At 37.5% G+C, this 25,954-nt stretch overlaps 1 protein-coding gene across 1 annotated transcript in view; it reads left to right on the forward strand.

Annotated features, from left to right (window-relative positions):
* Positions 1-25,954, forward strand: part of LARS1 (leucyl-tRNA synthetase 1) — a 52,003-nt gene that overhangs the window by 5,301 nt on the left and 20,748 nt on the right. The window contains exons 3-24 of the mRNA XM_034405089.3: positions 458-545; positions 1,321-1,401; positions 2,558-2,692; positions 3,148-3,309; positions 3,705-3,817; positions 5,068-5,131; positions 6,578-6,645; positions 8,072-8,297; positions 10,560-10,647; positions 11,480-11,556; positions 12,485-12,538; positions 14,727-14,867; positions 15,388-15,465; positions 17,143-17,228; positions 17,426-17,491; positions 17,572-17,654; positions 18,089-18,227; positions 20,013-20,225; positions 22,666-22,723; positions 23,642-23,705; positions 24,477-24,660; positions 24,894-24,984. Of these exons, the coding sequence (XP_034260980.2) occupies positions 458-545; positions 1,321-1,401; positions 2,558-2,692; positions 3,148-3,309; positions 3,705-3,817; positions 5,068-5,131; positions 6,578-6,645; positions 8,072-8,297; positions 10,560-10,647; positions 11,480-11,556; positions 12,485-12,538; positions 14,727-14,867; positions 15,388-15,465; positions 17,143-17,228; positions 17,426-17,491; positions 17,572-17,654; positions 18,089-18,227; positions 20,013-20,225; positions 22,666-22,723; positions 23,642-23,705; positions 24,477-24,660; positions 24,894-24,984 (2,359 nt within the window). The remainder of the gene's footprint in view (positions 1-457; positions 546-1,320; positions 1,402-2,557; positions 2,693-3,147; positions 3,310-3,704; positions 3,818-5,067; positions 5,132-6,577; positions 6,646-8,071; positions 8,298-10,559; positions 10,648-11,479; positions 11,557-12,484; positions 12,539-14,726; positions 14,868-15,387; positions 15,466-17,142; positions 17,229-17,425; positions 17,492-17,571; positions 17,655-18,088; positions 18,228-20,012; positions 20,226-22,665; positions 22,724-23,641; positions 23,706-24,476; positions 24,661-24,893; positions 24,985-25,954) is intronic.

Genomic DNA, 25,954 nt, shown 5'->3' on the forward strand with positions numbered 1-25,954 from the left:
ATGCAGAATTTTCTTTTTCAATTATTTCTCCTTCATTCAGACCAAAATTCTCAGTAATCTCTCCTAAGTTTTTGTGAGGCTTTTCAGAGGTATGTGTAATTATGAACAAGGAAATATTCTATTGTGTGAATTTGTTGTTCAGACACTATGGAATATCTTCCACTGTATTTAATGATATACAAACTTAATCAGCTAAAACCCAGGTTTAGTAGCTTAAGTCTTTTTTAATTGGGTATCATTGAATTAATATTTCTATAACGTTTTAATTTTTATACAAGGTCACTTCATTTGTTTCAAATGTGGCACTCAAAGTTCCTGTTATTGAATATTATATTGTATATTATATTGCAGTGACAAGTCATGAAATATTTATAGGACCATAACCTTACATGTGTTTAAGCTGAATTTCTGAAAATTAATTGATTTTTTTAAAATTATGTTTTAAATCTTCATTCAGCAATGGAAAATATTTTGTTACTTTTCCTTATCCATACATGAATGGCCGGCTTCACCTAGGACACACATTTTCTTTATCGAAATGTGAGGTAAGAATTTTTATTAGTGCTTTTGTGAAGCCCTTCTAAAGAAAATAGAAATAGAAAATAGAAATTTATAAAACCTGCTGTTTTTCTAATGACACATTTAATATTTATTTATTTGTGTAGTCAGGAGTGGAACTCTGAGTGGCTCATCACAGGTAAAAAAACTTCAAAGAGAAATAGGTTAAAAGAAAAATTCAGACATAAAAATAACTAAATGGTCTTGAAATAATAAATCTTATTCTCTTTGTTTTAATTCAGAAAGTTTTCATTTAGAGCAGGGGTTCCCAAACTCTTCAGCTCATTGACCATGGAATTTCATATTGCCGAAGCATTTATTATATATAATGTTATCTTTGTTATATTAATAAATACTACTTTAATAGTACTACAACCCTAACAATAACTTTCGTACTGACTTTAAGTATGTATTATCCATGTCTACAACCTCTGAGGAGAACAGAAATTATAATCTTAGAATCACACATAGGTTTGCCTAAAACTGTCCCATTGAATGCAGTAAAAATTATGTTGATTTGGCTGTTGTACCATAAATAGCCATGGGATTTCAACTGCTTCTAATTTCTATCTTTAAAAGACATTGAAATAAATGGCTTTCTTTCTTTCAAATTCTGTATCTTGCTTGAATTTTCCGTAAGGGGAAAAAATTGCTGAGGCATTTTAATAAATAATTTCTAGTTTAACTATTTGTGTTTTATCCTCCCCTCTTTTTCCTATTCTCAGACATTAATGCTTGGTCTTGTTTTCATGTATCTTATAGTTTGCAGTTGGATACCAGAAACTGAAAGGAAAGAAATGCTTATTTCCTTTTGGACTTCATTGTACTGGCATGCCCATTAAGGTAAAATCACTTGATTGTATGGACAAAAATGTATTCCGTTTCTGAATCAAAAGAAATACATTATTTTTAATCTATTTTACTTAAATGTAGCAGGTATGTCATGTACACATTTGTTTAGTATACTAGAATTGCCCATCTTAGGATACAGGTGATTCTGGGGCATTATAATACATTAGATTCAATTCACAAAAGGTGTTATGGAGCTAAGATTTGTTAAAACAATCACTTCGGTTTCCAGGATCACAGTCAAAACTGCCATACCCTTTTTAGGATTAAATCTAAAGTTTTTTACAGTCCTAATAATCCTTGATCATGTGGCCGATCTTCAAGTTGCTCACATCTATGGTAAAATTTGCTTTCTTTGGTATTAAAAGTTATATGCTTAAAATGACCAGCCCGGATTCAAATTACACAAGTGTGGAGTCCTTGGTGCTCTCTGAGCTTGTACCTTTTTTTGCAGACATTTTATTACCCAACTAAGTAATGTCATCTGTTTTAGAAGGGAGTGGGGTGGCAATAATGATGTTACGTAGTTAGGTAATGAAAAATCCAAGTTCAGAGAGCATCAAGGACTCCACAGTTCACAGTTCTCTTTTATTGGTACTTTTAAGTATATTCAGTGGATTTAGTACAGTCAGTGCAACTATGGGAACAAGCTGTTTCTAAGATTGAATTTTGCTTTTGAAAGGCTTCTCTGTTATAAAAACTGTTGGTAAAACATGGGTAGCAATGAACAAGCTTCCAGAAAGTTGCCGGAGTTACAGTCCAAGAAAAAAGATAGGATTAAAGAAACTATCTGCTTTTCCCACAGAAGAATCCACTTGATTTTTCAAAACAGCTTTTCTGTTTCTCCAGGTGGAGTGCAAGCATCTATTTACTCTCTTTGGAAAAGTAATGCATAACATTTTAAAGAATTTGCCAGGTCAGAGAACTAATCAATCATCCTTTGCGTGGACCAGAGTAAAAGATGTACAGCATTGTCAATTTTAGCTGTTGCCACAGAAGAGCTAGTTGTAGAAATAATAGTAACCAGTCGAAACACCTAGCTGATTTTGTGACCAACCAAATAAGAATATATAAATGTATGCGTTACCCATCCAGATCTTAGATGCATGTGTCCTAACAGTTTATAGATCTCTAGTGCATTTTCACTTAGGCATGTGCTGATAAGCTGAAACGAGAAATGGAGCTGTATGGTTGTCCACCAGAATTTCCAGATGAAGAAGAGGAGGAGGAGGAAGAGGAGTCAAAGCAAGAAGTGGTCATTAAAGATAAAGCTAAAGGCAAAAAGGTATTCAAAAGCAAGGCTATAGTAGTTTTCCCTCCTTCCTTTATATTCAAGGGCTGTAACTAACTGGGCATACCACCACTTATCATTTTGTTTTTTCTGTATCTTCTTCTTTCTCTCCTTTTCTCTATTCCTGCCATCCAGTTCTACATCATTCACTCTTCCTCCCTCCCTTCCCAGTGATAAAAGCCTGAGCTGCTTGCTTGCAGGGAGCTTTTGAAATTATTCATAAAGCTACTGGTAACCAGCTTTGATTTGCAGTTTAAATAATTTATGGCTCTTTTAGAAGATTATTTACATCTTGCAATACAACAGTAAATTTGTAGGAATTCTGATCTAATGTGAAATATTAAATGAACTTTTCTGTCCTCCTGTAACTTTAATGATCTTTTTAATGCACATGATGAAAATATTGCACTTAACTATGAGGTATATAAATTTCCCCCTGTTGTTTAAAGAGTAAAGCTGCTGCTAAGACTGGCTCTTCAAAATACCAGTGGAGCATCATGAAATCTTTAGGCCTCTCTGATGAAGAAATAATAAAATTTTCAGAGGCTGAACATTGGCTTGGCTACTTCCCACCTCTGGCTCTTCAAGATTTAAAACGCATGGGACTAAAGGTATTACATATTTCTTATGTGGTTGATCAAAAGTATTTCTTTCTTTCTTTTTTTTTTTTTTTTGCTTTTCTAACTTTTTATTTATAAGTAGGCCTTGGGTCCCACACAGGCTATGAGAAGTATCTATTAGAAAACTGTCCAAATGCGTTCACATTTTTTTTGTAAATGTTAGGCTTGAGATTTGATATTCTTATTGACGACAAACAATCTGAAGAACTGAAATAGTATGTAAAGATTGCTTTTGCTAAGGATCATCATATTACATTCTGATTTCAATATTTAGAAATTTTAAAAGCAGTTTGCCATGGGAATAGTGATTGCTGTTCTCCTTTCTCCATGGCGTTAATGTCTTTGGATTCCACCCTGTGAATGACCTTTATTTCATGACTTTCCAGATAGATTGGAGACGTTCCTTTATTACCACCGATGTCAACCCCTATTATGATGCTTTTGTACGGTGGCAATTTCTAGCTCTCAGAGAAAGAAAGAAAATCAAATTTGGAAAACGGTAAGAATGCTTTCTTGGCGTGTCCATTTATAAAACATTAAACACAGATTCTTGTTGCTTAGTTGCTTGAACTAGGTCAAAAATACAGTACTGAAGATGATTTGCTTATGGGTTCTCTGAACCATCCATCCCATATTTATGATTTTGTTTGGTATATTGCAGAACATTAACACTGATATTCCCTAAATTTTAATTAAATTAAAGGGAAAAAAATAAGCATAGTGGTCAAAATAATACAATTAAATTGAAAATACTTATGTCTCTCTTGATAAATAAGTAATAATTATATAAGAGCAGTTATTGGTTGGTGAAAATGAATAGAATGGGAAGAATGTGTTATTGAAAGATCCTTTTTGCATTGTTTTTATTATACTTTATTTTGACATTCCCTTTTTATCTTTATTGTTTGATTTCTTTAGTTAAGCTTATGTACTTTTTAAAAAAGAATACATAAAGATAAAACCTTTTTTTACATAAATATCAGCTTTCTATATTAATATAATTGAATATAGTCCTCCTAAATGATGGACAGAATGTAATTTAAATGATTTATTGCAAATGTCTAAGATTACACTTGCCGGTAAATATTCTGTGGTTGTGTACTATTCAGATGGAATTGTACCAGGTTCGCAGTTTTTCCTAATTTCATGTCTTAAGTTGTCCTTGGAATTTCTTGTAAATGATATCATTGGTTATGGCAGCTTTTTAAAATCTCCCACTTCAATATTTCGATCCAATTAATGATTTGCGGTTGAGTCACAGCTAGCTTCAATGGACACAGCGGAGTACGGTAGATCAATAGATTTTGTCTCCCTATATAAATAATCTTTGTCAGCCTGAACTCCAGGTATAAAATGTTGGGTTTTTTTCCTTTCATTCAGTGAGTCAATAACTTTCCAACTTTCTTTCCTGATTTCTTATAGTTCTGATTAATTCTTTATTTCAAAGAATATTAAAATTGTTCTGAATGTAGCAGTTCCATTTTATGTATGGCTGCTAAAGATACTTGGTATAAGTGCCCAATTCAGTACAGCACTAATACTTATAGTGGCTCCCCTTATGGCTTCTCTGGGGAAAGTGAAATGAAAAGCAAAAAATGATGCGCCTGCACCATTTTTCCTTGGAATTAGTCTGCATAGTAGGTGGCTATCTGGCATGGGTGTTCAATTGCATTAACCAAATGCAAAATACTCGCTGTTCAATATCTAGTATGTACCCACATTTTAACAATGACTTAATTTGCCTTGTAGGTATACTATTTATTCACCAAAAGATGGTCAACCTTGCATGGATCATGACAGACAAACAGGGGAGGTAATGAAGGATTTTAAAAAATAGGACTAAGTTTTAATTAGCTGAGACTTTGGAGATTAAAGCCAGAGGGCAGGAGGGAAGAGGAGGATCAGGAAAAATGGCCACCCTGCCCTCTTTCACTACTGTTTCCTGATTCTTTCTGGGAAGCCTTTTCTTTCTTAAAGGGTTAAGTTTGGACCCAATTTTATACAGGAATTTTATTCAGTCATCTAATTGACTGAAACACCTAAACAGAAAACTAAAGGAAATTAGACAGAACTTTGAAATCATTATCAATACTACTACTAGTAGTAGACTACCCAATCTTAGTATCTAAAAAAAAAAGCCAAGGTGTGTCCAACTTGGTTAAGTACTTGCTAGAATCTCAAGTACCAGGAGTCCCAAACTGAAAAAGTACTCCAGATGAAACCAATGGCAGTTTCTTGTATATTATTGCCAAGAAGATAAATGTGTAATTGTAAGGAGAGTTGAGCTTGATTCAGTAAACCTTTTTATAGTTTTGGGATGCAAATAGCAGAAGTAGGAAAGATAATTTTAAAAGTTATTTGTAAATTGGAACTGTGAGTCAACTTTCAGAGAGAATAAAAATTGGAAAGTCACCTAGGCACTCAAGCTTCTGGAAAAGCTGCTTGGACGCTAGCCTCTGGTTTTATGTCACCAGCAGCTTGTTTATACTAGATTTCCATAGAATCACCAATTTCTTGCATTATTTTCTAGGTGGGAGAGTGCGACATAATTCATTCCTTGTTATTGATATCAGGATTATGTAATGTTTCACGTTAAAGAAAAATAAGATGCCTTGAAATGTATATAGCATCTGTCTGCAATTGTTTAAACTGGTTACGTGATTCCGGGAAAAGATGCAGATGCTTTAAGGAGTTGCCAACAGATATTACCCGAGTTACTTCCTCTCCCAGCTCCCACCCCGACTCTGAAACACACTTTTCTCTTCCAATCCAAAGTAATATATTTATTTATTTACAGACATTATAAAGGCCACCTATATCATATAATGATCCTAGCCAGCTCACAATAATCAATAAAAAACAAAGATCTGATTAATAAACAAATCACTCTAGTGCAGGGGTGTCAAGCCGACGTCTGCCCATGCCCATGTCCGGTTTAGCGAAGAGGGAAAAAGTCGCGATACAGCACGTGACGAGTCCGTGATGACGTGAGTTTGAAACCCCTGCTCTAGTGACTTTGTTTTAGTCTAATGCAGGGGTGTCAAACTCACATCATCACGGCGGCGTCACGTGATGTATCAGGACTTTTTTCCCCTTCGCTAAACTAGGTGTAGGTGTGGCCAACATGTGACACATCCGGCCTGTGGGCTGGGAGTTTGGCAGCCCTGGTCTAATGTATAAAGACTGGTTTGACTGAGTAGTTCTAAGAGATTACAAATGAAAGTGACACAATTGTTTACCAGTATATATTGTCTCTTAGGGTGTGGGACCTCAAGAATACACACTAATCAAAATGAAGGTGATAGAGCCTTACCCTCTGAAATTAAGGTAGGCCTCGGCATAATTACTGATACTGATGTTAGTGGAAAAAAAGAAGAAAGCTAAAAGTTTATTGGAAACACATATTAAAGGTTTTTAAAGTGGCTTTTTGGTTGTTGATGAAGTAAATTAAGATTAGACTAATTTATGTCATGTAGATTGATCAGTTAAGTAGAAATTTTCACATAGAGGACAGGATACCACTGGATATCAGTTATTGAGAGAGGAATAGGTTTTGCCTTATTTGGGGCATTCAACATTGGAAAAGTTGAAAAGATCTATTGATCTGCAATTAAAGGCATTTGGAAATTAGTTCCATTGAACTGAATAGCCTTAAGAAATGCATCAGGTTGTATTGACAATATGGAGTTAGATCAAGATAAATGCTTGGTTATTCTTTTCAGATGGATTTGGAAGAACATTTTTATCACTTTTTTCTTTGGATTTTGAATTTGTTGATATAGTGACTTCCCTGTGTTTATTCCTCTACAAAATGAACACAATAAACAGTCATTTTTATAAGTCAAAGATGTGCTGTCTTTTTAAAAAACTGTCCTTGTGCAAAGATTGGAAAAAGAAGAGGGGAATCCCCATAGTGAATAGGCTTCATTGTCAACTTAGAAGGGACAGTTTACTGATAAGACGTATGTCCCAAATATGCTGTTTCAAGAGGCAACTGGACTTTCTAGTTTTTCTTTGAAGATGTTTCTTTTCTCATCCAAGAAGCTTCTTCAGCTTCAGACCTGAAGAAGCTTCTCTGATGAGAAGCGAAATGTTTTCAAAGAAAACCCAGAAAGTCCAGTTGCCTCTTGAAAAAGCACCTTTGGGACAACCATGACCTGAATAACTCCATAGACATTTAGTGATGCACTTTGGGAAGAAAATGTTTCAAAGTATGTTGCCATAGATTTGTGATGGTGAACCTATGGCACTAGTGCCACAGGTGGCACACGGAGCCGTATCTGAGGGCACACGAGCGTTGCCCTAGCTCAGCTCCAGCACACATGTGCCCGCCGGCCAGCTGATTTTCGGGCCTTCTGGGCCCACCTGAAGTTGGGAAATGGGCTGTTTCCGGCCTTTGGAGGCCCTGCAGGGGGTGTTGAGAAAGGCTGTTTTTGCCCTCCCCAGGCTCCTAGAAAGCCTCTGGAGCCTGGGGAGAGTGAAAAATGTCCCCACTGTGCCATCGCATGCCAAAAGCGGGGCAACACGTGCATGTGCGCGGGAGGGCGGGGCACGGGTGGGCATTGAATTATGAGTGTGGGCACGCACGTGCACGATACCCCCGCTCTCACCCCGCTTTTGGCACGCGATGGCAAAAAGGTTAGCCATCACTGCCATAGATTGTAGAAAATACTATTTAGCTATTTGTTTTTATCTTTTAAGTGTACTTTTGTTTAAATATATTTTTCTAAACTGCCCTTTCTTTCTTTTACAGTGGCCTTAGAGGAAAGAATATCTTCTTGGTAGCTGCTACTTTAAGACCAGAAACCATGTTTGGGCAGACTAATTGTTGGGTTCGGCCTGATATGAAGTACATTGGGTTTGAGACTCAGAATGGGGATATTTTTATTTGCACACAGAGGGCAGCCAGGAATATGTCCTACCAAGGCTTCACAAAAACCAATGGGGTGGTACCTGTTGTGAAAGAGTTGATGGGAGAAGTGAGTATCTTGTGAACGTTACTTCTAATAAGGGTCTTCTAACAAAAAAATGAAGCAGATTCTGAGGACTTTAGATTTGCTTTAATATACAATACAGGTAGTCCTTGACTTATGGCCACAATTGAGCCCAAAAGTTTGGTTCACTGAACAGTTGTTAAGTGATTCACAACAGTTGTTAAGTTAGTAACACAGTTGTTAAGAGAATCTGGCTTCCCCATTGACATTGCTAGTCAGAAGGTTGAAAAAGGTGATCACATGACCCCTGAAGACTGCAGCCGTCATAAATATCAAGTCAGTTGCCAAGTGTCCAAACTTTGATCACATGACCATGGGGATGCTGCAACGGTCATAAGTGTGAAAAACAGTCATAAGTCACTTTTTTCAGTGCCATTGTAACGGCCACTAAAGAAATGATTGTAAGTCCAGGACTACCTGCATAGATTCTAATGTCTGTGGAGATTTTCAAACATCCAGGTCATGGTTGTCCCAAAGGTGCTTTTCCAAAAGGCAACAGAACTTTCTTGGCTTTTTTTTTTTTTTTTAATTTGATTTATATGCCGCCTTTCTCCGGAGACTCAGGGCGGCTTACAATGCGTTAAGCAATAGCCTTCATTCTTCTGTATATTTTATACAAAGTCAGCTTATTGCCCCCACAAACTGGGTCCTCATTTCACCTACCTTAGAAAGGATGGAAGGCTGAGTCAACCTTGAGCCTTGGAGAGATTCGAACCAGCAGAAATTGCAGGCAGCTGTGTTAATAACAGGGTGCACTAAACCACTGTACTATCAAGGCTCTTTTTTCCTTGAAAATATTTGCTTTTCATCCAAAAAGCTTCTTCAGTTCTAATTCTATGCCTTTCAACTACAGTGCGTCTACAGTTATTCCAGAACTCTGAGCTTGAAATAAGCTCAATGTTGTGACCCAGGCCCTAGTAGGTATTATCAGACGCAATCAGTTTGAAAACAAACAGACTTTATTAGAACAGCTGAGAATTAACTCATTCTCAGCATAGTCCAAACTAATTCAAAACCAATTCTTCATAACACAATTCTTCAGCCTTATCACCCACCTTGGTCTAATTAGGCAACCTGCCAAAGGCTTTTCTTGGCAAAAGTTCAGAAGCAGAAGACGCTGACAAGAAATAAATGCAGCAAGACAAGAAACAAATCTATCGACGTTGTTTTCTGACAAAGAGCCCAAGAGCCGTTGCTGGTCTTTTAAGCCTTATAGGAGGGGCCAATCATCTCTTGGCCTTACTCCCGAGTCATCCTTTTTGCTTTAGCTGCTCTTGCTTTCTGGCAGCTCTTCTCATGCGTGCACTAGGAACAGGCTCCTCCTGTTCCTCTGCCTCTCTACTGTCAGCCTCTGAAGGCTCCGGAGTCTGCACATCACTCCCAGATGGCCTTGGCCCCATCTCTGCCTCCGATGCAGAGCCCTCATCCAGGCCTTCCCCAGCCTCCAGAATTGGCTCATGTTCTTCCCCAGCCTCCTCTCTTTCCGACTCCACTGCCAGCTCCACAGGCTGCTGGCGGACCACAACACTCAAGTGATCAGAACAAGTTGAACACTCTCTTGCAAAAAAAAGTTCAATCTAACCTCCTCTCCTCAAATGGGCCTCGGTCAGGCCAGCTTCAGGGTTGACAGGTGGCCCTCCCTTAATTGAAAAGGACTTGCTGCAAAGAAAAGAAATCGCAAAGAGGTTACTTAAGGTTCAGTCTAATCACCTCTTCCTCCTCCTGGGGTTCCCTTAGGTTTCTGAGAGTACGTATCATGAAACTGTTTGACCAACCTATCTGCCTTCACATCCCAGCTCTTCACCCAAAAAGCTTCGGATAGTGGGTGCCCCTTCCATTGAACTAGGTAGTGAAACCGGCCCCTATGCAATTTAGAATCCAGGATTTTCTTTATCTCGTAATGTGTTTCCCCTTGCACCACTATTGGTTTTGGGGCTGCCCAATCTACCGGCCTGAACTGGGAGCCTACCGCCGGCTTTAACAAGATGCTGTGAAAGACTGTAAGCACTTTCCCTAACAAGCGGGGGAGTTTACGTTGTACTGTAACAGAGTTGATTATTTTCACTCTAGGAAAAGGCCCTATGAGCTTTGGCCCTTGTTTTTTGCAAGGGAGTTTGAACACAGAACCATAATTTCAAAATTTAAAGTAGCATTCCCAATTTTGAAAGTTCTTCAGTTGTGAAATATTTTGCATATGTCAAACGGAGACACATGCTTCCCTTTTAACATAATTCTCTTTCTCTGTAGGAGATACTTGGTGCTGCGCTTTCTGCTCCTCTGACATCCTATAAAGTCATCTATGCTCTTCCAATGTTGACTATTAAGGAAGATAAAGGTAAAAACTATGGCGTTTTAGCACTCTTTTTTTTTACAGGAGAAAGGTTTTTATCTTTCTATTGATTACTAGAGATATTGGCCCAGAAACCAATATCTGCACAAAGTCAACTTTTCTGCAGTGTCTTGTTTCTGCTCTTTCAAGCAAAATAATCTTTTGTATGGATTCCATAAGAGGAATAGTAGCTCTTATGTATATTCATCAAAACAAGAAGATAAAATAAACTACTGTGTTTTGTCTGCTTTAAAATCTTGGGATTCTTTACAAACATATGAAGGTAGTGTATCAAAGTAACTCCTATTTTCTTGTCCTTTTACTTTGATTTAAGCTTATCCACATGTTCTCTTTTACAATATGATCTTTCTTGTGCTAGTAATGAAGAATTAGTCCTTCATTTATAATCCGGTGCCTACAATTGGTAGTAACTACATTTGATTCATTATTTGAACATGTATTTTGGTTACTGCTAAAATATATTGGCTTTATATAGCTATTACTTATGGAAAAAAGTGTGCATAAAGGGGTCTATAGGATTCCACATGCAGTCCTATTAATACAATCGTGGATATTCTTGATCGCTGTAATGATGGATAAAACATACACTGGGAAGTCCGTACAATTTAAAACCATCATTATTTCAAGGCTCTAAATTTATGGATAAAAATGTTCCTTTACATTGACAGATTTATCCTCACTATGAGGATTAAGGAGAATCTGCGTAACCACATGGCAAAGCTAAAATATACAATTCCACCCCTTCCTGAGTTGACATTTAGTGCAAATTCTGTCCTAACAATGTGTTGATCTGTGCTTCTTGACGGTTCCTTGTAAGGTACTGGAGTGGTTACAAGTGTACCATCTGATGCTCCAGATGACATCACAGCCCTGAAAGACTTAAAGAAGAAACCGGTAAGAATTTTAAGAATCATGTCGGCATTCATTTATCTTTTTACATAGTATATTTTTAATAGGTATGTGTGGATCTATATAAAATTCTTTGTGCTGAGCAGACAAAACAATGTATTAAGAGCCGTGATGGCACAGTGGTTAGAATGCAGTATTGCAGGCAAATTCTGCCCACAGCCTGATGTGGCTCAAGGCTGACTCATCCTTTCATCCTTCCTAGGTCGATAAAATGAGGACCCAGGCTGTTTATTTATTTATTTATTAGTTAGATTTATATGCCGCTCTTCTCTGGAGACTCAGGGCGGCTTACAATGCGTTAAGCAATAGCCTTCATACTTTTGTATATACCTTCTTAGTAGGGCTCTCGGCCCCACCTAAGAGCTGTTCTTTTTTATACAAAGTCAGCTTATTGCCCCCACAATCTGGGTCCTCATTTTACCTACCTCGAAAGGAAGGAAGGCTGAGTCAACCTTAAGCCTGGTGAGATTTGAACTTGCAATAATTGCAGGCAGCTGGCAACTTAAGTGCTACTTTAACAGCACTTAGTCCACTGCGCCACCAGGCTCATGTTGGGGGCAACATGCTGATATTTGTAAACAAATTGGAGTTGACCACAATATATAAAAAGGTGGAATAGAGATCTATTAATAATATTAAAAAGAATTGGAAGTTTCTTCATTCTTGTTTAGAAAAATCACTTTCTGGAAGAGCTGGGAAGTGCCCATTTAATATGGTTTTCGTCCTTTGTACAAGTGCTTGCATTAAAGATACGTTTCCCAATTGATCTGAGCATTTTATAAATTGGTAAAAGGTTTTTGGTACACATGGTTGGGGTGTTAACCAATCAGCTTGTGCAGAAGGAACAAACATCTCTTCAGTTTAGGTTTTGCAGATCTGATCTGTGGTATTTTGTTTCTGATTTTCTTCATAGGCTTTTCGAGGGAAGTATGGTATTAAAGATGAAATGGTCCTGCCTTTTGAACCTGTAAGTGCAGAAGGAAATGATTGCTAAAGGTGTTTTTGCTAAATGCTTCTAATTATTTCAATCAGATTTATAAATCTGCTAAGTATCAGTGAAATAATGCGGATAGTTTCTTCCAATTAATGCAATAGACTGATGTGACATCTATTTGCTGTTTTCTTAACACATTTCAGCTGCTAAATCTTGCATTAAGTGGGCATTTTTGTAGGCGCTCATTATCAAAACAGAAGAAAGATTTTTATATCTAGAAGAGATAGGAGGAAATGCCATTTATTCCCCAGCTTGTATTCAGTTAAATCAGGATTGACAAACAGTGCTTGCTTTTGTACCCTCTTGAAAACAATTCCAGAGGTCTGAGAAACAAGATTCCTGAGAAACTGATGGGCTTGAATTTAGCCCTGATGCTTTTATATATTTTGGAAATGCTTCTTGTTAACTTGGCATGTGCTTTACTTAATGCATCAGATTATTGTAAGCATTGAACACACTGATTATTGGGTAGAAAATTCCCATGAGTATAGCTTTGTAGTGACACAAGAATAACTGCAAGGAGCTTAGTTGTTCATGAGGGCGTTTGCCCTATTGAAATGCTGGGCTGCTTTTCCAATTAAATGAGCAAAGGCAAAAGAGGTTTGAGAATTGTTGTAGATCCTGACAGCCTGATCTTGCCCAAAGGCAAAGGAGTAAGACAGCCCCATTCATTATTTTAAAGAGAAATGTTCCATTGCACAACATCTTAGGAACCCTCTCTTTCCTTTCATTCAGTTTTGAGGCTGGGTGTGCACAATATCCCAGATACTTTAGTTGGATTGTAATTTAATCAGTGTTGTGAGTAGAGGAAATTGAGCTAATTTAGAAATCTGTACTTACCCATCATTTGCTTAACTATAGTTAGCTCCTTCTGGGAACCCAGTTTTGTAGGCACAAGCCGAATTGGTATACATTCAGTGCAAGATAGAAAATGGAAAGAAATGAAAATAAATTCATTTGCTAATTAAACATGCACCTTTCTCTCTCTTTTTGGTTGCCAAAAACCTCAGGATAACTAGCTTTTTAACTAGTATTTTTATACTAACTAGTATAAAAATGCAACTGAAATTATAAGTAATATATCGGTTAAGAACATAGCTAAGGAGCTAATCAGAGGATGCGGTGGCTCAGTGGCTAAGACCCTGAGCATGTCGATCAGAAGGTTGGCAGTTCACCAGCTCGAATCCCTAGCGCCGTGTAACGGGGTGAGCTCCTGCTACTTGTCCCAGCTTCTGCCAACCTAGCAGTTCGAAAGCACGTAAAAAATGTAAGTAGAAAAATAGGGACCACTTTTGGTGGGAAGGTAACAGTGTTCCGTGCGCTTTGGCGTTTAGTCATGCCGGCCACATGACCATGGAGATGTCTTCGGACAGCGCTGGCTCTTCAGCTTAGAAACGGAGATGAACACCGCCCCCTAGAGTCGGGAACGACAAGCACGCGTGCGAGGGAACCTTTACCTAAGGAGTTAATCAGGCACACATTGAAATATCGGTAAAAGTAAAGTAACAGTAGCTATTCAGTTAACATCTAATTCGGCAGGCAAACCAACTCAATGGTCAAATGTCTGCTCCAATAAAAACATCTTTGTTTGATGGCAGACCGACAACAGATAGGACCCTAGACTCTTCTCACCTTCATATCCTCAAGTTGCACAAATTGAAACTACCCATTAGAAGGGGACAGGCAGAGGCTGCTGTTGCCGTCATTGCCTTGGATCCATTATAGCATGCAAGTTAGTAGAGCATGAGATATTTAAGCTACCAAGCGCTGTGTAAAGTGGTCACAAAATACTATTTTTGAAACTGGGTTAATGGCTGCTACATAGAATATTGATAACACTGGTAAGTTCCGTTAATACTTTGATCTTGTTTCAGAAACAACCAAAACAATCACATTTGGTGGAACAAATATCAACATACTACCTATAAGTTAAAGTTTCTTACACATGAGTACAATTAACAGGACAGGCTTCATTCCTTTTCCTTTATGTTTTCTGCTTCTAGCCCACTAGACTGAAAACAAGATTTGTTTAGTTGATCAACCATAAAACGCAGTTCCGTTTTTGAAGGCTGAAGGAGTCAGGCTTGAATTTCCTATAAGATTCTTGATTGCTTGCATGATTGAAAACTACTGATTCATAGTGCTGACATTATATTCCCAGATACCTATCATTGAGATCCCTGGGTACGGCCACCTTTCTGCTCCACTGGTCTGTGATGAGCTGAAGATCCAGAGTCAGAATGACAGAGAGAAACTTGCAGAAGCCAAAGAGAGAGTATACCTGAAAGGATTTTATGAAGGAGTAAGTTAAACTGAACTGGAAAAACACTTTCCTTTCTGCTTGCCTGCCTTACATATCTCCCTTTCACAAGTTAGGGTGGTTTTCCCCCTACCCCCTTGGAAGGTGTGGAGTTTTCTGAAGAATATGAAATCTGTCCAAAGTCCCTATTTCCCACACATTTCCGCAGTTATGCACTAGCAGAAGAGAGGGATGCAGCTCCAAATATGAGAAGCTGTTCCTGCTGTTGGCCTGTACTTATCTACTTGTTTGCCTGTAGACAAAATCTAGCCGGGATGCTTGCCTGTAGCCCATATATGTCTCTGTCTGGTTTGCAAGAAGCAAAAATGGGCTCCCCCCACCCTTCTGCTCTGCTTTGCTCAGGTGAATGGCTGCCTCAGAGCACTCCTTCCCATTCAGTTTTAACTCGCCGTTCCCAGTAGGACATCTCTTAGAATGAAGAGGGTGAGAGACCACTTTAGCTTATCCGGATTCTAAATGAGCCAGTGCTGATTCTAATCTCTGCAATGATTACTCTTTTCAGGTAATGCTTGTGGATGGATTCAAAGGCCAGAGAGTTCAGGATGTCAAGAAGCTTATTCAGAAGAAGATGGTAGACAACGTACGTAACGGTTTGTGTGTGCATATATTGATTGCCTTAGCAGATAGCAGCACCTGGCCAATCTTCTCTGGGTTTACCAGCCAAGCAGGTTTGATCTGATTAGTACGTAAACCTCAAGGAAAACTCAGGGCTGGAGGCTAAAGTATTCCAGAAAGAGGCAGTGGCCTATGATTTTCTAATTGCTGCCATGAAAGCTGCGCCAGCATGTCTGCATAGTTAGCAGAAATCAAGCTCTACTTGAGGTGTTTTTATTATTTTGGTTTTTTTTTTTCTTACACATAATCCATTTGATTTATTATGAGGTTTTAACATAGTTTTGCTGTTTTTTACAAAACAATGCTAGATTTATTGGAATAGAATTGCATGAGAAATAGCCCGGGGGGGGGGGAATGTTGCCAAAAAGCATCTTCTATCACTGAAGATGTTACCTAGATCAGCAGTCCCCAAACTTTCTGGCTCAGTGGACCAGCAGCGGTGGTGGGGGTGGAGGGGATGGTTTTGCGCTTACAACCTAATCTTGCACATGCATAAATGGAGCTTCACATGCTCACCCACCACTTGAGTGGCCCAGTTCCCAACAGGCTGTGTACCGGTACTGGTCTGTGGCCCAGAGGATTGGGGTTCCCTGACTTAGATGGATAGTGAAATGACTTGCTAGACCAAGCTCAGAGAACTCCACCAATAGCCTGAAATCAAACATATTTCTTTTAATGGAAAAATAAATTACATTTAGCCTATTCGATCAAATAGAAATAATTGAGTTTTAAAAAATATTTTTATACGGCAGAGTGTGCTGTTTTGTTTTCTGCATACAAATCTTTTCTCTCCTTGCTTAAAGCAGCTTTTCGATTTGAAAATTTAATGTGCATTTTAATGTGCACAAGAGAAGGAGAAATATGTTGCATCTCTGAAACTGCCAGGCTTGATAAACTCTCAGATTTTTAAGGAAGACTCTGCTTCCCGCTGCTATTTCCTTAAAAACTTGTGCAGCTGGGGTATTTGCATTGGAGGGTTTTCTTTTGCACAAGAGTGTATTTTCGCATTTCAGTCACAAGAGGACAGTGCAGTAGAGATTTGTAACTTCCGTATGTGGTATGTTCATCCATTCTCAACGAAATATAGGGCAGAGTATGCCTCTTCGCCTGCATATGGGGGAGAACTGAATTAAAGCATGCAAGTAGTTTGTTCTGATAACACTTTCTGTGGTTTGAGATTTTGCAATTTAGGCATTAGAGAAGCTTCCACTGGGCACCTTGTGGATCCGATCTATCATTTAAGGACAGATTTTTTTTCACTGCCTTGGACAGGAAAATCGTTTGTGATTGTCTTGTGTTCTCCTAGATGCAGTAAGATGCACAGTCTAAGAGAACTGATACCAAAATAGAATTCAAAAAGAACTTGCATGGCTGAAGTTTTACGTAGGAAAATTAAACACAAGTCACAATGCATTTTGTTATAACTATTGTCCATACAATAGATACTGAATTCCACGAAAGAAAGGATTATCACGCAGTCTTGCAGTTCCTTCTTAGAGATTCTTAGAATCACATCCCTCCCCGATCTGAATCGCTGATATTAAGCATTAAAATACTAAAATAATCATAATCTGATTTCATATTTTCCACTTTGTCGTCTCAGCATTATAACCCCCATTTCCTCCCTGTTTCCTTATTTCAGGGTGAAGCCATGATTTATATGGAACCCGAGAAACAAGTTATATCTAGATCTGCAGATGAGTGTGTGGTGGCTCTCTGTGACCAGTGGTAAGTTGAAAATAAAGTCAAAGTCACAGTTGCATTGATTGTCACCTTTCTGCTTTTTGCAACTCTTTCAAGTTCCTTCTGCTTGTTTTGGACCTAAAGCCATGCTTTTCCATTCATTGCTTTAGTAAAGCATCCGGCCTATCTCTGTCAAGATCATCTTTCTTACTCTCTACGATATCTGGCTCTTTTTTTCCAAGGTACTTGGACTATGGTGAAGAAACCTGGAAGCAGCAGACCCATGAATGTCTGAAAAACCTTGAGACGTAGGTGTGGGGATTGTGTCAGGGAGGAGGGTTAACGTACAGGTGTGTCATATAGGTAATTAATGCTTTGGTTTCCCCAGATTTTGCGATGAGACTAGAAAAAATTTTGAAGCCACTCTGAATTGGCTCCAGGAGCATGCCTGCTCAAGGACTTATGGCCTAGGTAGGAAAGCTGCTCTATCGATCAGCCAGTAACAGTGTTTTATTAATCGACACTTTTATTATTTTGTTTTATTCATTTTCCATATATGATTGACCAATTGTTATATAACTGGAAAACTTATGAAAAGACTCATATGGTATATGAGCAGCTCAATTTTCAACACAGAATACTTTTCATGGACTTCTGTCTTCTATTGAGAATTGAGTTTGGTCATCAATACAAATTCCTGTAGTTCCTAAACATGTTTAAGTCAGATTTCTCCTGAAAGCAGTATATTTGCCTTTGCAGTAATATAATGCAAAGTGTCATATGGAAAGAGATCGACTAAGTATAGGTTTGACAATTCCCTCTCCTCATCTCTTCCATAAATGCAAGAGGGTAGAATATTAATTATCAGTGATTAACGATTAACACAATATTTTGTCATCTTCCAGGAACTCGTATGCCTTGGGATGAGCAGTGGCTAATAGAATCTCTCTCTGATTCTACTATCTACATGGCCTACTATACGGTTGCTCATTTCCTACAGCCTGATAATTTGAGCGGACAAGGAGAATCTCCACTGGGCATTAGGTGAGAAGGGAGGGGTGAGAAGGTGTGGTAAATGCCGTCTCTTGCAAATGTTGCCTTGTCTTGTAAGAAATAAAAAGTAAATATACTGTAAGTCATGTTGCATTCAACAGTGAAATTTGAGGGTTATTTTCCCAGAAATGGGAAGCCGTTTTACTTAATTTCACCCTACAAAACTCAAAAAAGCAAAGGGATATGTCTCTCCTGTGTCTTTGACTGTATCTCTGTTATGGCCCATGGATATATAATAACATAAAGATGTGGATCTTGTTCCATTCCATTCCTCAGTCACAAATGTTGCTCTAAATGGCTATTTTGTTTGATTACCTGCCATAAATATTAGAACTGATGATCCTGACTATTTATGTAATATCTTCAAATTACTGTTTGCATTAATAGTCACCCAACTTTGAACCTTCAATACATTTATTGTCCTTGGTACAAACAAACTTCGCTTATCTCAAAAAATCTAAGTAGGGTGGAGTTTGCTTAGTATTTGGAGAGGAGACTTATCAATAAGCCAAGGACTGTAGATTAGCCTGAAAGCTTGAAAAAACATCCCAGAATAGGGGAGACTTTATCTTTTCTTTAGTTAAAACAGGTCATCTGTAATTGAGAAGTAAAGGGTGATATTCTGTATTCAGTCTGTCTAAACAGATGCCTTCAAATTCTCATCACCTCAACCATCAGTGCCAGGATCACCAAGGTGGGCTAAATTGATAGATTGATAAATTTCACTTGTTCTACTTACAAGTTCTGTTTGTAATGAATACATGTGGATCCTTCCTTATAGTACATTTATACTATCTGCCTCTTTGTGATATTTTACCATGAAGTTTAGTATTGAAATAAATGAAACCAGAGAGGATCTTCAGAAATGGGATGTTTAACAATGTCCCAAAATCTCCTTAGCTTTATAAAACTGGAAGAAAATTAACATCAAGTGTCAGGTTAAAATTAATTTTCCTGTCATGTCTTCTGAGCTCTTGGTAGAGTTGGTTAATCTCATTCATGTTTAAAGTGTAGACTGAAATTCTACAGAGAAATTAGCATGACAGGAATAGTGTTCTGTAATCTCTAGAGTCATGACTTTTTAAAAACTATCAACCACGTCATTAAGGGAACTGTTCGTTGTATTTGATGTCTTAATTCAAATGTATTGATTGCATTTCCAAAGGAAAATTAAAAAAAATACAAAGTAGGTTATTTTGAGCCACTAATGACACATGTGGTTAATGCACAAGAGAAATCTATAAGTGTGACCTTAACTTTGATGGTAGATTCTAACTTTAGGACTAGTGGAATAACACACTAGTTTCAGATTAGGATTTTCAGGGATGAATGGGTAATTTACATATAGATTGTTGTCAATCATTTAACAATTTCATTAACAGTGAAAATTAGTACTGTTCATCAGCTATATCTAATTTTGATATATTGAAGAATAATCTGTTAGAATTACAGTTCTGGTAATGTCTAATTTTGGGTAACCTTTAGGTTTGTTTTGATACTTTAAAAATGCTAATAAATCAATAAAAAAACATTTGATTCATTGGGAGTATTTAGTAAGATACTAACTGATTTTTTTTGTTTGTTTGTTTAAAACATTTGAACTCTTTTTCAGATCTTAAAATTAGGTCATTTTTCAAAATTAAAAGTAGCTGAGTTTAAAGAATGAAACCATATTTAGTGATGGTGTATGTAGTAATCATGCCAAATAGGTGCTTAGTTAGCAGAGAAACCTGCAGCCTTTCTTCCTTTTTTTTAACTTTTGCCTATTATACACAGAGCAAGCCAAATGACAGAGGAGGTATGGGACTACATCTTCTTTAAGACGGCTCCATTCCCTGCAACAAAAATCCCTAAGGTGGCTTTGGAAAAACTGAAGCAAGAGTTTGAGTACTGGTATCCAGTGGATTTACGTGCTTCTGGCAAGGATCTTGTTCCAAATCACTTGACTTACTACCTTTACAACCATGTAGCCATGTGGCCAGATCAGAGGTTAGTCTGCGAAAAGGTGCATCTCCAGCTATATTAATTCAAGTAATCACAATCTGTGCAAACTTTGAAAAGGAAAATAAGTCTGAGCAGGCAAAACTATATTAAAATGAATTGCTCTTTTACAAGACTTGAGGATGGAATTAAAGTATGGATCCAGTTTGTAACGTGTGTAATTGATACATTGCTGAATCACTTCTTATTGACTATCTAGTCTCCCAATGTGAATTAACTGACCTTAGAGGTAGGCTCTGAAAGCTCATGTCTTTTACTGCTTGCCCAATTTGAATTTGTACAGGTGCGATGTCCAAGAACGGTACCTTGTACCCTTAGTATACTTTCCACTGTATTGAACTTTAAAAATACATTGGAAAGTTCCTATCGTAGTTTTTGGCTCAAGTACGAGTAAATCTTGCAGATTCACTGAGATTGTCCCAATTTCCATAAGGAATTCTTGGCTGATGTGTGACCCAATCATGTGCGAACCAGCTAATGAGCTTTGAAAGACTGTTTATCTTATGATGCCTAGAATTCTTGTTAGTTACCTTTTTTTCCTTCTCCGTCAAGCTACATTATTTTCGCAGATGAAAATGCTACAATACCAGTAGGTGAGAAAAGGACTCCCACAAGGATAATCGTTAGTTCTTCTCTGTCTGAAGGACATCTGGCTTACTTTGCACTACTGAAGCAAATGGGGTGAAATCAGGATCCCATGCTTGCCACACAGTGCATTGGAAGGGATGGAAAGTTTTTTTTACTATAGGTATTTTTCTTCCTTGTTGTCTCTGCCAGTTACATAATAATTCCGTGCATTCCTCTGAGTCATATTTTATTGCTTCAACTTGTTAGAGGCTAATTTGCTCCAGGCTCTGAATAGCTATTCTGGCAATTAAGGGAGTGAAAGAATCTTTGGGAGCTATTAGAACTATCCATAATTCTTCAATGCTGTGACCTACAAGGTGATTTAAGATTCATGAAAGTCATATTAGTTGATAAAGAGATTCTGGTTAAAGCAAACACCGTTCAAACAGGATACTTACTGTGTTATATTTTTTATTGAATTTACAGAGCCAGTGTTCACCATTTCCATTGGAAAAGTATGTGAAGCCCAGCAATCTTAAAGTGGCGAATTGTATTGAGACAACCAGGGGCCCTCCCCCTTTAAAAATGTGCATATTGGTTGCTAGCATTAGAGTTTCCTTTTCACAACACAAGTTTGATCCAGCAGGCTGTTGAAACAATGTTCTGTGGATAGATAATGAAAGTGGGATTTTTGGGGCTTGATGAAAAAAGCTCTGTTTGGAGAAAATAAAAGACTATTCCAACAAAGGAACCTTATCCCAGTATGAAGCATTTTGGTGGGAGTATCATGATTTTTGGCTGCTATGCATCCTTAGTGGCTGGATGGCCCTAAGTTAATTATATTGGAGAGTGTCTAGATAGTCATCTGTAAAGTTTAAATAAGTTTGGGTCAATGATTTGGCAAGATCGTTGCCAAATAAGATGGCAACGATCTTAATTGTACAACTAAATCTATGAAGCAGAAAAATGGGTTGAAGTAATTGTTACCATTGAAAAGAAGATGCCAGCAGTTGCTACATCTAAAGCTTCACATACTTTTTGAACATGCAGTAGTGAACTTTGATTTAGGATAAAGACTTAATGCACTTGATGTTTTATGTACTTAATCAGAATTTCTTAATAAATTTATATTAAACAATTAAAAAATTGTTAAGACTATTTGGAGCCTGGAGTAAATTTGCCTCCAACTACAGGTAGTTCTCAACTTACAGCAGTTCATTTAGTCACCGTTCAAAATTACAATGGCACTGAAAAAAGTGACTTATGACCATTTTTCACCCTTATGATCTTTGTAGCATCCCCATGGTCATGTGATAAAAAAATCAGATGCTTGGCAACTGACTTATGACAGTTGCAGTGTCCCGAGGTCATGTGCTCCTCTTTTGTGACCTGTCAAGTAAAGTCAATGGGGAAGCCAGATTCACTTAACAACCATGTTACTAACTTTATAATTGCAGTTATTCATTGAACAACTGTGGAAGAAAGGTTGTAAAATGGGGCAAGCTTAACAACTTTCTTGCTTAACAACAGAAATGTTGGGCTCAGTTGGGGTCGTGAATCAAGGACTATCTGTAGAGAATAAATTACTCTACATTATCCCTTTAGTGAAGTATTTTGGTGTCTCTGTTTCAAGGTAAGTTGTAAATTGAGGATTACCTGTATTTGATGGAAAACAATACACAGAGGAATACAAAGAATTATTACATTATTGGCATAGCCAATAAGGAAAAAAAAATCCTAAAATAAAGAATAGTGCACAGTCAGGAGGGTTTTTAAAACGGTATTCTTATCTAAAAATTAGAAGATTGTTTTGAATATGACAAATCATGTGGAAAAATGGAACTCTTGTCTTCCAATGCAGAGAAAAATGGCCTGTATCTGTCAGAGCAAATGGGCATCTTCTCCTTAATTCAGAGAAGGTATGATGTCTTTTTGAATCTATACTGAACATTTCTGATTACTATGGCTATGAATTAAATCCTTTCTCAATTTAAGGAGCAGCAAGTAATATATTAATTTATGATATTGCTCAGAAAAGCTGAACTTACATGACTTAAACTTCTTTTTCCAAATATGGAAATACAAGCAGAAGGTTTATGGAACGTTTAACTGTTAGTCTTTCCTGTCCACATTGTTTTTCTAGCATATAAACAATAGGTACACATTTGTTTTTTATTAATCCAAACAGGCATTTTGTAGTGCGTGTCAAATATATATTCTTGTTCTTGAAACTTATTGAAATCTTGGTTTCTCTAACTATGCTCTTAAAAGAGAATAACTTTTGACAAATCTAATTTCATAAGAAAGTTGTTTTCAGAATCTTGCACAAAGAAGATTGAGGTTTCTATTGACAGTATTGAATTTAAACTGTAGAACTGGTATCAATACACATAGTACAAACAGCTGGGATGGAAAACTTTCTAATGTTGAGTTTGACTCATAGTGACTACATGGACAGACCCATGTTTGTTTGTTGACATGACAGCCAAAATAGGTTGTCATTGTTTTCTACAATATTTTGGTGTCTTTTTCACAGTCTACAACCTTCTTGATTTGATTTATAGCACTGAGATTTCCGGATAGTTCCCCTCACCCAAGTATCAGTCAGGGTTTTTCAAGATTTGTTGAGCTCGGTGATACATGCAAGTTTGTCTATATGTATTTTGTCTGGGTTGATAGCAGATTTAGCAGTGCTCTTTTTAATAGCTAACAGATAAAAATATACTTTTCTTTCTTTGCCCCCCATTAGACTTAAGTTTGGGCTCTGATTCTCATATACAGACCATCTTTTAAATATGATTATTTATATCTTTCTCTCCTTCTGATTTTGTTAACAGATGTCTAAATCTACAGGCAATTTTCTTACTTTGAGTCAAGCTATAGATAAGTTTTCAGCTGATGGTAAGAAGACACATTGCATTATGTTTGAATTTTGAAAACTCTGCTTGGCTAAATAATATATCAATAATATAATGTCTATCTTATAATAGAGTTTATATTACCCATTTTATAGCAGTTTATCTAATCAAACGGCCCTCCCTGTTTTTAAAAGAGAAAATATTGTTGATCAGCATATGAAAAACCTAAACACATAACCTATTGGAAATTTAACAAATCAAAAATCACATTTTTATAATTGCTTTAAGTTCTGGTGTCCCTTTCCAATGAAAATACTTACGCTGTATTGCAAAGTGACAGTGCCACATCCTCTAGAACAGGAGTGTCAAACTCAACGTCGTCATAGCGTTGTCGTGATATATCAGGACTTTTTTTCCCCCTTTGCTAAACCGGGCGTGGCCAGTGTGTGACTCATCCGGCCCGTGGGCCGGGAATTTGACAGCCCTGCTCTGAGGTGGCTACTTTTCCCAGTTGTCCATGTGTGTGCTTTAGGATGTACAAACCAGTTTGTTTCATTGGTAATCCTAAGGAAATGGTTGCTTGTGTGTTCATGCAAACACAGAGAAAGCCAGGGAACAGCACTAAACCTTCCGTGAATGAAGCCATTTTGGTGGCATTAAGTAGGGATGCTTTACTTATGTAACTTGATTTGAAAAAATGCCTTTTTTGAATGCTTTGTGCAGCCTTCTTTCACAGCAAGAGTGGTGTCTCCCAGCTGTTGGACTCCATGTCTTTTGCTGTTGTTTTAGAAAGTGAAACCTCTTTCCCTTTCAGGCATGCGGCTGGCGTTGGCTGACGCAGGTGATACTGTTGAAGATGCAAACTTTGTGGAATCCATGGCAGACGCTGGCATTCTCCGCCTCTATACATGGGTGGAGTGGGTGAAAGAAATGCTTGCTAACTGGGACAGCTTAAGAAGTGGGCCTGCCAGAACCTTCAATGACAGGGTCTTTGCCAGGTATCCTTGAGGAAGGGTCAACATGTTTGCTTAAGGGAAACTACATTTTCTTTTTTAAAAAAATATTAATGTTTTATGGAAATCTTGCATGATCCTATGGTAGTATTGCATGATCTAACTTCATCTAACTTCATGATCTAACTTCATTGCATGACTGCCAACTTTATGGCAGTCTTACGAAACCTTGGATTTAATTCCAATTTTATTCTAATTCTAGCTTTCTTCTCCCATAGTGAAATGAATGCAGGCATAATAAAAACAGAACAAAACTGTGAGAAGATGATGTTTAAGGAAGCTCTTAAAACTGGATTCTTTGAATTTCAGGTAGGGTTACTTGTTCTTCAGAATATAGATTATTAAACATTCGATTCTGTTTTCTAGCACAAATGTTGTCGAAGTAAATTGCAACAAATGTAAACCATGTATTACTAGTATGCTAAAACAAACGGGTATAAAATAGCATATAAAAGAAAGAATTCCTCCAATAATAATGTTTATGCATTTGAATTTTTTTCCTTTGATTACTAAAAGCTACAAATTACAGACATTACAGATTTTCACATTCTGTCTTTTCTTTTTTTTAAAAAAAATTTTTTTTTGATGTTTTAAAATATTGTGATGATCTATCTCACGAAAGCTGGGGGGAAGAAAGTTGCCTCGGTGTACTACAGGGCCAGGCGGTGGTGCTATAGAATACTTTTCATCCGCTCTGCTTTCAGTTGGCCAGAAAAGCAACACAGGTTGTGGGGGCTCTGTTTCTTTGGTATGGTAAATTAGAGGATGGATGCCAGGTGAGGTAACCCCTAAAAGATAAATGTGGGCAGTGAGAGCTATCTAGACACTACTATATGGAGCGGGAGGTAGAGGCAGAATGAAGAACCAGAGGACTTGTTTTACCAGTCACTAACATGAAATGTTATGTTGGAAAGCTCATCTTCTCTATCACCTTGACTTTATTGTGTAGACTGAAATCTGAAAAGAAAAAAAAGGCCAATCAACAGCTAACCAGACTGTCTCTTTCTACATGGCCGGATTGCAGTCCGTTACCATGTTTCTTCCTGTCAGTTGTTACATTGGTATTTATTCTAAGGCCATGTTCCTTCTCCCTCTCTCTCTCCCAATGCTATTCTATAATATTGTCACAATTAATAAAACTAGAAGACTGCAGCAGCAACTCCTTTCCTATTTCTCTATACTTGTATGTGAAGATAAAACAGTTGGCCATCCCGAAGTAGGATCCCTTTTTGGAATCAACCTGCCAACAGCAACCCTGGGACAGGATTCCCTTTGTATC

This window comes from Pantherophis guttatus, chromosome 2 (genome assembly GCF_059756535.1).
Source record: "Pantherophis guttatus breed Tessera chromosome 2, ASM5975653v1, whole genome shotgun sequence".
Taxonomy (NCBI): domain Eukaryota; kingdom Metazoa; phylum Chordata; class Lepidosauria; order Squamata; family Colubridae; genus Pantherophis; species Pantherophis guttatus.